This window comes from Camelus bactrianus, chromosome 13 (assembly GCF_048773025.1).
Source record: "Camelus bactrianus isolate YW-2024 breed Bactrian camel chromosome 13, ASM4877302v1, whole genome shotgun sequence".
NCBI classification, from domain to species: Eukaryota; Metazoa; Chordata; class Mammalia; order Artiodactyla; family Camelidae; genus Camelus; species Camelus bactrianus.
The window spans coordinates 14523897-14539951 of NC_133551.1; the positions used below are offsets into that span (position 1 = coordinate 14523897).

Sequence of the window (16055 nt, forward strand, 5' to 3'; positions counted from 1 at the left end):
AGCCTCAAGCCAGGGAGCCAGTCCCAGCCTCCCTAACAAAACTGATGGCCAGAAGTAGGAAATGAAAATGCACCCCGTTCTGCATGACTTACGGGAATTATTAAGCCTCACCTTGTACATCCTTGAATAAATATTCACCATCCAATCTTTAGAAAACTAATCACCTCCACTATTTGGAAGTCCATGCTCTGTAATGCAGAGCCCATTTCTGCTGACTAGGCCCCCGTTACACGTGGTGTTTATGTTTCCATCACAGGTTTCTGTATGATTAGCGTCAGTCAGTTTACCAGGGCCTCTTCAGCCCTGGGGGAGCTGACGTGCTCTCGATCCTAGACTCCGGGATACGTGGCCTTATCAGTAACTCAAAGCTTTTCATGACAGCCCTCTGCAGCTTTGTCAGCTCTAAGCTCCCAAAGCGATTTTTACCCAACTAACCCTTGACATGATTATTGGAAATGTCACCTTGTAGGAAAATAGGTAATGGAACCAAGAAACCTACCCTGGCCCTGATCAAAGTCGTCTCCAGGTGCCGTCCAAGATAAAGTCACCTCTTCTTCCACTTTTACAGCTTCCAGGTCAATAATTTTGCATGGTGGAAACACGTCAGGCTGTGGGCCGGCTGGAACGCCCAGCACGGAAAAGGCACCTCCTGAGCTTACTCGGCTAAAGCCCCACTTTTGCTCCTTCTCACTCCTGCCCACTGATTTGCTTGGGGCGTTCATCTGAATATTACCTGTGACACCAAAGAAAAGAACAGCCGAAACGACAAATTACAATCTCCTGAATAGCTTGTTTTTGCAGATTATTGAGAGGCATTTTAAGACCTTTTTTCCTTTGCTACATCTTTAGAATAACAGTTCGCTTATTCAGCAACCTGTTTATTCATTCACCTGCTCATTCATTCAGTAAATATTTTGAGGGCATATGCTATGCCAGTAGCCACAGATAAAACAGTATCCTTTACGGACTGTAGAGTCATATTTATAAACGTACATTTACAAATTGTAATAAACGTAAGAAGGAAAAAAGCCAGGGTGCGATGAAAGAAAATAACACAGGGATATAATTTAAAGTGGCATCAAGCAAGTAATGTTTAAAGATTTCCTAGAAGGTGAGTAGGAGTCAGCCAGGTAAAGAGTAGAGGTTTACAGCACCCCAGGCAGAGAGAACAGGTTGTGTAAAGACACTGAGGTGCAGAAGAGCTTGGCAAATTAGAAAAACTTAAAGCAAGGAGGAGAGTAGTTTGAAATGAGATGGGAGAGGGAAGTTCAGGCAGGACTTCACGGGCCACTGGAGTGATTTTAGAGTTTAATCTTACGTGCTGTGCGGAAGCAAGGCAGTGATATGATCATGGTTGCTCTCCAACAGGTGCCTCTGGCCGCTCTCAGTGGAGAATGTGTCCTAGCACGGCGAGCAGTGAGGCCACTGCACAGCCCAGACAGGAGAAGACGGGAGCTTGGGCTGGGTGGTAGCAGGGGAGAGGAGGCAAGTGAGCATTTCAAGATGTATTTTGGAGATAAAATCAGCAAAAGCTGGTGGTGGATGGAATGATGGAATCATTCATCATATGGAATGATGAAGGAGAGAAAGCTGGTGAACAAAAAAGAATAGCTCTCAGGTTTGTGAGATGAACAACATGGGAGGAGAAACAGGCTAAGGGGAGGAGACTAACCATTGAAGTTACAACATTTGTGATTCCCGTAAAACATCTAATTGACAATGTCAAGGAGCCAGTTAGGTATGGATTTTAAGATCAAAGAAGAGATTTTAGCTAGATTTATTCACTCTGAACCCATGAACTTGGAAGTTATGGATGTACAGATGTTATTAAGCCATATGGGTTAATGAAATTACCTAGTGAGAATTTCATCTGTAAAGATAAATAGCATTTACTGAGTTCCTGCTGTGTGCCAGGCACTTTAAGGACCTTACATAATCAAGTACTTAATTTTTCAGTAATGCCCTCGTTTTACAGATGACGAAACTGAAGCACAGAGAAGCTAAGTAACTGGCCCAAAGTCACACAGCTGGTAAATGGAGGAGCCAGGTTTCAAACCCAGGCAGTTCAACTCCAGATAGAAGAGTAAGAAGGTTAGGACTCAGCTCTGAGAACTGCCAACACTCAGAGGCTTGTTAGAGAAGGAGGAGCTGGACAAAGAACCTGAGGTTAAGAGGTAGCCAGGAGAGTGTGGTACCACAGAAACCAAGAAACGGCAAAGGAGCGATCAATCAGCCGTGTCAGACACGGCTGAGGTCAGATAACATGAGGACTGACGTGTGTCCTTTGGATTTAACCGCTGGGTGGTCATTGGTGACTAGAGCCAGAGCAATGCCAGTGAGTGATGAGGGCAGGGCTCACACTGTGGTGAGCAGAGTAGTAAACTGGATGTGAGAAGGTACAGTTAGCAGATTTAGATTTTATTTCAAGGAACTGGATGAAAAGGGGTAGAGAGGTGGACAGTAGCTGAAAGGGGAACAACAGATTTTTTTTTCATGTGAGAAGTAATAAATCATGCTTGAATATTGTTCAGAGAGATCAGTAGCATGGGAACATGCAAAGGAGAGCTCTCAAGGACCCTGGATGAGCAGACTGGATGGATCCAGAGCAGATTCAGCAGAGACACTGGAGAGGAGAGAGAGGGAATAGACGCTGCTGTGTCTGGAGAGTTGGTGGTGGGAAAACAGCAGCTCCTGTTTTTCAATGCAGCGCATGCTCAAGGGCATCACCTGAAAATGAGCTAATAAAGGGGACACAACTGCGTAACTGTGCAGTAGGCACGCCTAGGGAACCCGAACTTTTTCTTTCTGTGTTGTTAAGGGCCTATATGAAGTACTCAAATAAAAGCAGAGTCGAAAATTACTTTTCCAACCTCATTGTACACTAGGTGTTGATATTTGCATCCTTTAAATTCATGGGTTTAAAAAAAGATCCTAGACCAGTCAGGAGCCTGCAGGCTCCCTGATGGGCGTCAGGCCTTATTCTGCCTGGAGTCCCAAGTTCCTGGGCCTAGGTCTGTCTCCTCATAGGCCTTCAAAATGCTTGATGTATAAATAAGAGAGGCAATATCCATTTAGAAATGAAATATTACATCTAGATAAAAAAAATCACATCTTTGTGGTAAAACCGTGTTACCGTGCAAATTGGTTTGCATTGGTTTTGAAGTAATACAAATTATTTTAAATACAGTGAATTGTGTCCTAGTCAACACTAAGAATGTCAGGAGATGCAAATCCACTGTAGCATCTTAATTATTTTCTACTGAAAAGTACATATAGTACAAAAATATAGAATCTCATTATGGTCTAGTCCAAATGATTAGTTATAGCTGCTAACATGCATGAAAAGCATCATAAAGATTCTGCAGTTTTGCAAATAAGAATGATTCTAAATGTTTTTTCAGATTATTTTTAAAGATGATAGCGTAATTCTGTTTGTTATACTTTAACCACTGTTTCCTATCAGGAACTACTGTAATAATGGTGTTTAAAGATGTGTATCTTCTGTGTACTTAGCACTTTTATCTTGAAGGAAGACAGAAATATCTTTAGGAAGCTGTCAGTTGCCTGTAATATCCACATGTATTTTTTCAGGAACTCACTTCTTGTGTGGGTTGTTTGGGCTATTTGCTTTCTTCTTTAAAATGCTAGCAACTTTTTGCCCCTTCCTCTAGCCTAAAGCTCTGTAGAGGAAATACAGGAGCTGAAACTGGGAAAGCTGAATAAATCTCTTTGTTAGTAATTTTGATGAAACAGTCACAAGAAAGAGGTCAAAATAATGACTAAAGTGAAGGTAGGAGAAATCTGTGGGAATTACCTACTGCCTTCCTGGTGTCTGCTACCATGAGTCATTGAGGACTGAAGAGATAATCAACAAATTGTGCATTGACCTTTATGTAAAGAGTTTTGAAATTCCATTTCTCTCTCTCTCCTCCTCTCCCTCTAATACATGCACACACTCATCAGAAATACATACATTAAATGATGTTCTTCAAATAACAGTGCTAATGACTCTTACCGTTTGTTATGTAACCTGGTACGTACATGGCGTGACTTCCTGCAGCAGAGTGCGCTTGGGCACTTACGCTGGGAGAGTGACTAACATGCACCTTCAAGCTGTATCTACCATTTACAGCAAAGGAGAAAAAATACCTCGAGTAAATTCCATCATTTTTTATAACATCAGCACCTGTTTATATATTAAAAAAAAAAAACTCAATGTCAACACTTGTCATCACAGTTGATTACTAATATTTAATTAAATCATTAAAGATCAGATTTATCCCCCTGATTCTTCCCATTTTAGCATGTGCCGTTATGGTCACAGCTACTTTTGATATTATCAGGTGATTAAAATTCCAATAGCTCCATAATTTCTCCTAGTGATTCCTTAACCTCTGAAAAATTATTTTCTAAAGGTGAATGAGTTGTACCTGCTTCAGTGCTAACAAAGCATTTAATAATCACCTTTAGAGTGCTCCTTCCTATAGTTGAAAATGGTACTAGGTTTTCACAGAAACCAAGCACTGTTTATAGTCACAGACCCTTCTGAGAAAAACGCTGTTCTCCTGCGGGGAGGGCATAGCTCCGTGGCAGAGTGCTTGCTTAGTATGCAGGATGTCCTGGACTCAGTCCCCAGTGCCTCCACTAATTAACTAACCAACTAATTAACTAATCAAATAAATAAATAAACCTAATTACCGCCCCCCCACAACAAAAAATACCTTAAAGAAAAAAAAGCTAATCTCCTCCGAGGGAATAAATATGTATGCATATATACACATTTTCATTCAGTTTCAAGGGATTTAGAACACTGAAGCCCTGATGGAAAAAAATCTTTGGCATTTGATATAATAGTGTGAAATTATTTAATTTCCTCGTTAGAGGATACATGGAACTGTTGTTCTAGGTTCGTGGGGCTTGCTGACGCTGACTTGGGAGGTGGACAGGCTTTTGGTTCTGTCCACTTCAGGAGGACGGACGTGCCTTGCTTCAGGAGGCATTATGAAAGCCAGGGCTAGGCTTCTTTGGTTTTGCGTTGATCCTCACCCAACTGCAAACCAAGTCCGTGACTGAATGGCAGGCAGGCCTAGACTCCAGGGCAGCGGTGGGAGTAGAGGGGGCCACAGTGGGCAAGCAGCCTGCCTGATCCTGGAGTCAGTTCCGCTTGCACACAGCACACCCAGCCCTGTTCTCTGGCACTGCACTATCACTAAGGTGCTTCTAGACTGCCGCTAGCGAGGCAGGGCTGCTCCTTAACGTGAGGAAAACGGGAGTATATCTTATTAAAATAAAAAGTACTAAGCAACTTATGATGATAGTCGTTTTAGAAAACTTTTTTATTTACTGGAAAGAAATCAAATCTTGATATTTAGTGGTTTAATGATTAATCAGGTCTATCTTTGGTAAGAATTGATCAAGGAAAACCTCTTCCTCCAACAACTACCACTACCAGCGCTTTTAATCTCTGAGTCAGAAATAAAGGGGAAAGAATAAAATAATGCCATTTGCAGCAACACAGATGGATCTGGAGAATGTCATTCTAAGTGAAGTAAGCCAGAAAGAGAAAGAAAAATACCATATGATATCACTCATCTGTGGAATCTAAAAAAAGAAAAAAGAGGACACTAATGAATTCATCTACAAAACAGAAACAGACTTGCAGACTTAGTAAAGAATCTTATGGGTACTGAGGGAAAGCGAATGGGAAGGGATAAATTTGGGAGTTTGAGATTTGCATATACTAATTACTATATATAAAAATAAATAAAAAACAAATTTCTTCTGTATAGCACAGGGAACTATATTCATTATCTTGTAATAACCTTTAATGAAAAAGAATATGAAAATGAGTATATGTATATATGTATGACTGGGACATTATGCTGTATACCAGAAATTGACACATTGTAACTGACTATACTTCAATCGAAAAAAAGAAAAGAAAGAAAGGGGAAAGAACACTGGCTTGGATGTGAGGGGACTTGTTTTAAAGTCTGGATCTGCCACTTAGTAGCTGCAAAATAATCTCTCTGAGCCTCAGTCTTCTCATCTATATGGGGCTGATTTATCTCACAGGGTGATTGTGATGATTACTTGAGAGTGTGTGTGAAAAAGTACATTTAAAATTATGAAACATTTCACAAGTATAAATTTTATTATTGTTTGTTAATTTTATTAGCAGATAAATAGTACTTCCATTATAAAAATAAGTATTAGACAACTATGTGCAAGTATTAAGTACTGAGGAAAAAAATCTAAATTTATACTTCGATGTTTAAACAATCTTTTCACTGTTTCTTTCATCCGGGTATAAGTGTAGACATCAAATAAATGAAATGGTTCCAGGAAATAAATATAAAAGTCTATTGAGTCTATTGAAGAGATCTTCCCTAAGAAAGCAAGATCTGTTGTCCAAGCCAGCTCACAGGCTGGGGCAAGGGAGGCGCATTTTGCAAAGTATAGTCTTGGATTATACACAAAAAGTGAAAGGTGGGGCCAGGGAGACACAGCCAGAGCCTGGGAAGTTCCTTTGGATCCACTCCAACAGGAAAAACAAGAGGACTTCTCTAGAATCCTCTGATGTGGATTTGAACTAAACTCTTTAAACAAACTTTTGTTTCATAAATGTCACGCAAGATTGCCACGGTGAGAACCTAAAGGGTTGCCAAACCTAATACTCTTTAAAAATTTGATCTTTGAAACAGCAGAGGGAGGGAGTGTGATTTTACTGGTAGATCAAACACTGAGACTGCTAACTAGACTTTGAGGTCTATTCTCATTCTGAGGTTTTAATTTAGGAAAAGAACAGAACAGAAAAGATAAAAATAACAAAAGGGTTTGTTTTTAAAAGTCAAAAAAGTTAGCCAGAAAGAGCCCAGGTCCTGCTGTTTGCCCAGCCTGATGCTGTGTTGTCCGTGAACCCGAGGAAGCCCTGAACCCGAACCCTCTCTGTGCAGAATGAGAGCTTTGAAGGGGGGTTTTGTTTTGTTTTCAATTTGTTTTCCCAGTGGTGGGAAAGCTTTATCCAGAATCCTCTGGGCTTGCTGGTCTGGTCTTCTTGTGACCAGATCACACATGTAAAAGGCCCTGGCTGTGCTCTCTGATCAACCCAGCTACTTGGCTAAAGCACCGTCTAGGGTCGTCTCATAGGTCACAAGTTCAGTTTCCAATTTTCTCTTCACAACCAGGTCCAAGGAGAAAAAAATGGATTAACTGTCATTGCCTCTCCCTTACTGGGTTTTCATTTGCTATTTTAATTGTCCAATCTGATTATTTCAGTGAGTAGTAGAGCTGGTGAATCCTAGAGGAACGTGGGCATGCCTGTTCCCATGTGACCTTACTGAGAGTGGCCAGCGTCACTGGATACGTGGAGGCCAAGCCCTAGGGTTGGGCGACTTCTTCCCCCCACCCTGCCCACGCACAGCCACTCTAAGGGGCCTCGTGGAGATTGCGTTTTCCCAAGTTCACTTTTGCTTTCCTTGTGCAGATGGTGAACAGTGGCTACTCAGTGAGTCTGTGAGAATTCGAGAATCTCCTAAGACTAGGTGAGAAAAACAATTGAATTGGAAGAATTTTAAAGATAAGCTTAGTATTGATACTGTAGCATCAGAACAGCTCTTGAGAACATGAAAAATGACGCGACATCCTTTGTTACCTGCTCCATCATCAAAAAGTTCCAGTGTAACAGGATCTGCGGTCTCTGGCTCAATTGTAGCAGTTACAGTGGCGTTGAGTATGGGGTAAAACCCCTTCCTCACGATTGCATAAATCATCATGGGATGGGGAAAACGGGTGCTGTCTCCTTCCACAAAGGCTTCGACAGCGGCAGGAGGCACAGCTGAGCATGAGGTGCGAGAGGTCACTGTCACTTTCAAGGCTTGAAGAGAATGGTGCGTATTGTTCAGCGTGTAAGTCCAGAGCCCCGGCTGCCAAACAGAGACTTTTGTTTGTCAAGTGCGAAAAAATATTCAACCCTTAATTTTAAAGCCTAAACCTAAACTCCTAGGATTTTTTGTCCTTGATTTTTGATGCTGCATTTTCTAAAATATACAAAAAAAAAATGTTAGGAAGAGCGATATTGGTTAGGAGATAAGTCAGTTCCATATTTACATGGCTCTCACTGTACAACCCACTTTTATTGTTAGGTAACCCTTTAGGGAATTATACTGTGCATTTATTTGCAGGGAAGGATACACCTTGATTCACATTTTTATAAGATATGGTAACAATGTCCAGCTTTAAAGTACTTTACAAATATTAATCTGAGCTCCTTCACCCAAAAAGAGGTTCAATGTTTTTATTCCTTTTATACAATGGAGAAAATTATAGCAAATTAAGTGGACAATTATGATTTATGTGGAAAACCTGTACTAAAAGGCAACATTGCTATTCCTTCTTTTCTTTACCGCATGCCCAGAAATCTCAAGCAACAAAACCTACCTACACCATTAAGGACCAAGAAAAGGAACACTGTATTTTAACAGGTCAGGATTCCACAATGTCTATGATGAGGAATTTATAGAAAGATTGTTAAATGCCATTCTCTTTTGCCTGTCTGGGCTACCTGGGGGAAACCTGCCAAAGAATGCCTGAAAGAAAAAAAGCTTAGTGGGGGAGGGATAAATTTGGAATTTGGGATTAACAGATACGCACTACTATATATAAAGTAGATAAACAACAAGGACCTACTGTAAGCACAGGGAACTATATTCACTATCTTGTAATAACCTACAATGGAAAAGAATCTGAAAAAGAATACATATATGTATAACTGAATTACTTTGCTATATACACATGAAACATTGTAAATCAACTGTACTTCAATAAAAAATACTTTGGAAAAAAGTATTTTGCTTAAACTACAAGGTAGCAGAAATGTGTTCTTTTGATAAAATGATACATAAATATTCTTTTTTTCCTCATTTCTGCTGCTGCTCCTTCTTAGACTTTGGAATTAACAGGAAGAACACAGCTGAGCAGGAGGAAGAAGAGAGAAAACAATGGGTTACGGTTTAACTCTGGAAATTTAAGATGCCACCACACCCTGCCCAACCTTCTTCACTGGGATTCATATGGTTTTACTGTTTTCCACTGAAGTCACAATTCATGCATCAAAATCATCTATCTGTCTATTTTTTTTTTTTTGTCACAACAGGCACATGGCAGAAACCTCCACATGGAAAACTGCTCTTTGGGTGTAATAAGTGTGTTGATGCAGGGCACCTAATCCAGACAGAGGTCGGGCAAAAGCAGCAAGAAGAAGTAAAGTGTAGATCCTTGTGCCCAGATGTGAAAAGAACATGATGAGTGCGGAGAAAGGTGAGACAGGGGCAGAGATGAGAGAGTTTGGGGTCAGGGAGTGGGAGGTACAAACCATTGGGTATAAGCAGCCTCGAGGGTGTGTTGTACAGCATGGGGATATGGCCAATATTTTGTAATAACTAGAAATGGAAAGTTATCTTTAAAAATTGTGTAAAAAAATATTTTAAAATTTTTATTATTATCTGGCAGAAACCAGAATATGAAGGGCTTGGTATACGATAGTAACCACATGGATCTTATCCTGAGACCATCAGAGAGTTTCGAGTAGGAGACACGTTTGATCAGGTTTGTGCTTCAGAAGGATCGCTCTGACAGAGGTGACTGACAGGAAAGGTGCTAACCCAGAGGCAGGGAGGCCAAGCAGAGGCTGTTGACAGCGATCTGGGGGGAGGACGGACCAACAGTGCTGAGGAGGAACTGCGTTCAGGCAACGCGAGAATGGACTTGACCAATTCACCACCCTGCTTAGAACCTTTAGTGCTTCCTTGTACCTGTAAGATGCAAACTCCTGCTCCTTTTACTGACTCCCGCATAACTGTCTGGCCTCATCACCCCCTCCTTTTTTCTCCCCCTAAATCTCCACCTTGCATGACTGCACTCTGTAGTTCATCTGCGTCAAACTAGTACTCGTAGTTCTATGACAAGCTATATTCTTTTTCTCTGAGCCTTTCTACGTGCTGTTTCCTCTGCCTAGAATGTCATTCACACCTTCCGTCCCTTAATCCTCCATATTTCCATTCTGATGTCTTCACTTCCAGGAAGCGTTCTCCTCCTCCCACTGCCTGCATATGCCTCCTGTGTACGCTGAGTGCCCTGTTCTTATTCTTATTTTATTGTAAAGCACCTAGAACAAGACCTAGCACATAGTAGGTGCTCAAAAATTTGTATTACATATATTTATATTATAAACTCTAAGTAGGGTTTTTTTCTAAGCATATAAATAGGTATTCTAGTAAAGAAGTAAGCAAAAAGAAATTATTTATACTATGTAAATACTGATTTCCACTGTTGAAGTGAGAAGCCTTTGGTATCCATTATTTAAAGTTTTGACCACATCTCAGTTGTTCCTCTTAAATTTTGAATGTTCACAAAATGCCCTCATATACCTAATGTAAAATTTTGACATATCAGCCTAGGGTTTCCTTTATGTAATGCGTTTAATTACGCTATTCAATTGAAAGTCATGACCTTGAATAAATGTTGTCCTTATGAACAAGCTTACCACGCTTACCTTAGCAGTCCCTGGAATCCAGAGACGAGCAGTCCGAAAAGCTAGGTTGGTGATGAAATCATCTGTGTGGTATTTTCTCCCACTAGGATCATACAATACGATCTCAGGGGGACCACTGGTTTGCCACGTGACTAGGAAGGTGGTGTCATTGCCCACGCTGCTGTCCACAGTCACGGTGCTTTTCAGCTGATGTTGAGCTTTCACATTTTCACCCGTACTCTCAAGCTGCTCAAGAGAATATGTATGTGAAAGTTTCTAGCCTATGCATAATTGTTCCATCTTTTACTTTTATGACAAATAAAATGAACTGGCAAAAATGAAAACAATTTAATTCTGACATGTCCTCTATTTCCATCAATTATTTTTCATAGAAAATATCTGCAAGTACAGTAGATATAAAATACTTTGTTACAGCTAGTACACGTGTCACTTCATCGAGAGATTTTAGCTGTTCTCACATTTAATCTCTTACCCAAATCAACATTAGCCTCAGTGCAGCAATTCTAATAAGCTTTTTTTTAAATTTTTGTTTGTGAATGTGCTCTAATTAATTTGTATATAATCTGTCCAGATACTTTTCTGTATTTTAATAAGAAATCAAACATTGGCTTTTGGGTGGGTGGTACATTTAAAAAATCATTTAGTCATTCACAGGAAGCTATGTGCATAATTGCTTGTATACAGGTGCCAGGCACTGTGCCAAGTGCTTTACTTACATAATCTCTCTTAATCCTTATGAAAACCCCTTGAGATGAGTACTGTTTTTACCCACATTTAGCAGATGAAACGACTGAGGCTTAGAGAAGTAAGCTATCCAGTGTCACACAGTGAGGAGGTAAACGGGCGTCAAGCCCAGGCAGGCTGACACCAGAGACCCTGAATTTAGTCATTGTGTATCCACAAAGGATACAAGTCTATAAATAACTTCAAAAAATTATACTTATTAAACAAATACTTTAACAGCCCTTGGTGGGATTGCTCAGACTTGGAAAAAGGGTAAAATTTTATTGGTGGATGACAGCAAAGACGTCGTGGATTATTTGTTCAAATCAATTGAATGAGCGTTTGTGGCTGCAGACTACGGTGCCTCATTCTGTGCTGGGCTCGGGGCTGTGGAAGGGGGTCAGATGTAGTTTCTGGTCGCAGTCTAGCCAAGCTAATGGCATGCAAATAACCGGGGACAGGTGGCCAAGTTTGGGGACTAATTTGACTCATCTGGATAATGTTTTGTTAAATTTTTTCTTTTACTTTTTAAAACATTTGTTTTTATCCCATATTATTAAACAGAAAATCAAGGGTAGAAAGATTATTCAAAAGAACCAATTATTATCATTTATAATTCCCCTTTTTTCCACCTCTAATGATGGAAGTGTGGTTACTGCCTTTACTGTGTACATATAATCTTCACGTTAAATATTTTCTAAGAATAATTTACTGACTTCATTGTTCCCATCAAGCCATTAACTTGGCAAGTTCACTTACAATCTGCGAGGAAACAGCAGATGAAATTCTATTCAAAACATTATTTAGTTTTATTCAAATTATCTTTCAAGTACTTAGGGGAAAAAATTGGTCCTTTTTAAAAAAATGGCTTGAGTAAAGGAAGATTTTTGTGAGCAAAACCGAATTGCGGAAGTTGAAGACATCTTTAGGATCTTCTAGAATTTAATGAAGTAGATGATATTTTGCATATGAGGGAGGAGCTTCAAAGCAGGTTTTAAAGAATCAAGTAAAATGGATTCTGATTGATGGAAAGTTTGAGCTAAACTAAATCCACTGACTCTTACTTTTCTCTGGGCCTTACCTCCACCCCATGCCCCGCCCCCAGCCCCATTCTGAGCCGCAGGGAAGGAGTAGGCTCCACTATAGACCTTGAAATTATGGGAAATGACTCCTAGGGCTGAGAAGTGCAGACATCGGGTAGAAATCACGGGTGGCTCTGGGGATGTCAAGAAGCTCATTGAAAGTCTTCTCTTACTGTAACAAGGATTGCTGCATATTCAAATAAGGTTAATGAGACATTTAGCACAGTTCATCTGTTTTCCTTGCTTCCATCTCCCTCTCCCCCATTTGTAAATAGAATACTGAGGAAACTCTGACCTGTATATGTTGTTGAAAAATGTCTCCGGTTCCAGAGGAAATTCTACTGAAAGCGTCAATCATGCTACTGGAGCTGGGATTATCTGGGACAAAGAACTTCAAACCTCCTGAAATACACAGTTTGGGTGTTAGCTATTAAAATGCATAAAATAAAACAAAAATAAGATGATAGACTTTTTCTGACAAGCTTTCTTTGCATGAGAGGGTGAGTCTGGGGAGATGCAGGGGCTGCGCTGGACAAGCTTTGCACAGCAGCCTGCATGACCATGGGGTGCACGGCAAACCACACGGGGAGCAGGCAGCCGAGGGCAGGTCGTGCTGTCTGTTCTGTTCACGCCGGTAACTGCAGGGTCTAGAACTCTGCCCAAGACATGACAGCAATGCAACAAACACTTATTGAAGATGATCTAGGTTAATTGCTACCTATTTACATTGCTATATATTTACATTTACATTCTGAAAATATTACTGTCAAAAATAATTCAATAAAACCTAACTTTCAATTTTCAAGTTAGCAAACCCAGTTTTACTGAATATAGGAATATAAGGTAAAATTACTCTGTGCCTCATTTAGAACAACAACAACAAAATCCGTATCTTAAAATACCGTATGTATTCTTATTATAGAAGTTAGTGCATTTAGTCTTAAACCTACTTTTTTTTAGGTTTAAGGTTTAAAAAAACCTATGATTTTTACAGGCTCAGGCTGGTTTAACAAAGAAATAACAATAATGATATTTTCATTAGATGTATCTAGTTGGCATCTTCTAAGTTAAATATTAAAAATGTCAGCAAATTTTTGGCAGGTTTTTGCAATGAATTTTTGTGGGTTTTGTTTCTTTTTCCTAAGAGAATTGTTTATATTTTCTCAATTAAGCCGTGTATTCTGCTGACATAATCTAAGTTTCATGGTTGTTCTTTGAATATTCAAATTGAAAGGAAATGCTCTAAAGTATGTTTTAGAAATCTACTTACCTGTAAGACGTGAAACTTCCTCCAGGTTCTTAACGGCAGATGAGCCCAGGGCAATGGTGTGAATAGTTGACCCACTGCTGAGCACAGTGGGCAAGCAGTCAGCAGTACGCTCATCATCTCCACTGGTCACTAATATCATCACAGAGCCAAAGGCTTTTCCATTCAGCTTTTCAACCACCTGCACACAGGGTATCCGTCATTTGGAAGGAAATGTAATTCAGAATGCCAAACTGAGCAGAATTCACTCTCACTCCAAATTCCCCACCAGTGGGGCATGTGCCTCTTCCAGGTCCTCTGTAGCTCCCCACACTCCATGCCCTTCTCTACTCAGTCCTCACCTCACCCCGTCACAGCCCTTGTCACCCTACATGCCACTGCCCGCTTACCTGCGGGTGGGGACTCCTCCTGTTCAAATCACCACGCTCTGCCCCTAGTTTAGAATAGTGTCCATCACAGAAGGGGGAACATGATGATGTGAGATCCTTGCTTCTGAGGTCCAGTAAATGGCCAATAAGAGGACCTGGAGCAGGGGCTCTCGACCTTGGCTATACATTAGAGTCAGATGGGAACTTTAAATTTTTTAAAGGCCAGCTCACACCCAAGATCAGTTAAATCTCTGGGGGTGAGATCTAGGCATCAGAACTTTTTAATCCCCAGGTGATTTCAATGGGCAACCAAGGTTGAGAAACACTTGCCTGCAGGCAGCAACAATTGCAACTGTGTTTTTTTTTTTTTAATATATTTTTATTGAAGTATAGTTGGTTTACAATGTTGTGTCAATTTCTGGTGTACAGCACAATACTTTAGTCATATAGGAACATACATATATATTAGTTTTCATATTCCTTTTCACCATAAGCTACTACAAGATATTGAATATAGTTCCCTGTGCTATACAGTATGAACTTGTTGTTTATCTATTTTATATATAGCAGTTAGCATCTGCAAATCTTGAACTCCCAATTTATCCCTTTCCACCCCTTCCCCTGTGTTTTGCTTGCTGCCAGATGTTCAACACAGGGCTGCATCCCCAATGTTGAATCCAAACTTGTGCTGATTTAGGCAAATTCTGTTAATCTTGCAATATACTTCTGGCCTTAATTGATATTCATAGCTTAAGGTCTAGTATGACTATAGGCAGGAGCCAGACATGCAGATTTTGACTGGAAAATCAAAGGGTAACAACAGCCACAGACAGGAAAGTCCCAGAAATGATAGGGATAGTGTTAGAAATTGTTCAGATGATGCTTAAGTTTCCCAGCATTGTATTCATTAATTTATGCATTCCTTCAACAAACATTTATTAAGCAACTAACTATAGCATGCCAGCTATATTGCTAGGCACGAGGGGTTCAGTGGTGAACAAGACATGGTCCTGATCTTAAAGATAACCCATCCTTACTCTCCGATACTCGAGGCTCCTATGACCGCACTGTAACAGATGGCCCCAAATCAGAAGCAACCTCAGATACGAAATAAAGGAAAGGAAAGTGACGGTGATCCAAGGCTTGGGGTGCCCTACTGTACCTCAAAGCCCTTCTTCAGCCCTGCGCAGACGCTGGTTTCTGCATCGGCTGACGCAGTGGCAGGCAGGTATGAAATCAGCAGCTTTCGGTCCTCATCATTGTTCACTTGGTGTAGCTGGGCTCGGATCTCTCCTTTGCTGTTAAAGCTGGCAATGCCCACAAAGGTATGAATTTCAACAATCTGCATCAAGTAAAATTCTGCTGCTTGTTGCAGTTGAAGGAGTCTATCAGCCTATGTTGCAAAAAACGAAAAAAGGAAGGTAACAACAATTGATTGGTAGACAAAAGTATGACTGAGTAACTCCATTAGCAAGTGTCCCTGCTAATTCTTTGGAGATGTCAGATTGTGATTTTATTTTTTTGTGTTGTAAAGAGTGACAATGCTAGAATAGTGTTTGATTATCTGCAGTCTCAAGGATGAATGCTTTTCAGGGAGGATGGTGTCGTTTGGAACTCTGCCCCCTGACAAGCTGTTCATAACTTACCAATCCCTAAGAACACTTAATATCCACTATTTCTCTGCAACTCACAATTCAAAGATTGTAGAACCAACAGAGACTAGATTTGCAACTGCTTCTTTTAAAACTCAGCCTGGGTAAGGGGAAGCATTGCAAAGACCTGATGGTAGAGAGAGAGGAGCTGCAGTCAGAGCATCTGTCCCGACACTGCCCTCTGTTATCACGGTCATCTTAGGCTGAGCATTTCATCTGCAAAGTGGGGGTAGTAATAATTCTTCTAATCAATGCAGAATTACTGTGAGGATCAATTGAGATATGTATATGACAATAGTTGTACCTTGAAGTACTAAGTATAAGGTAATATTTATGTCCACGTTTGGGCAGGTGACAACATTGATGCAGTCACTAGGGTCCCTTGTTCTGAAGGCTGTGGGAGCTGCCAGC

At 40.4% G+C, this 16055-nt stretch overlaps 1 protein-coding gene across 1 annotated transcript in view; it reads right to left on the reverse strand.

The window, feature by feature from the left end:
• Positions 1-16055, reverse strand: part of CLCA2 (chloride channel accessory 2) — a 33664-nt gene that overhangs the window by 6194 nt on the left and 11415 nt on the right. Inside the window, exons 7-13 of the mRNA XM_010963310.3 lie at positions 15155-15385; positions 13628-13805; positions 12653-12759; positions 10553-10777; positions 7655-7925; positions 4016-4186; positions 500-733 (exon numbers count right to left, since the gene is read on the reverse strand). Coding sequence (XP_010961612.2) covers positions 500-733; positions 4016-4186; positions 7655-7925; positions 10553-10777; positions 12653-12759; positions 13628-13805; positions 15155-15385 — 1417 coding nt within the window. The remainder of the gene's footprint in view (positions 1-499; positions 734-4015; positions 4187-7654; positions 7926-10552; positions 10778-12652; positions 12760-13627; positions 13806-15154; positions 15386-16055) is intronic.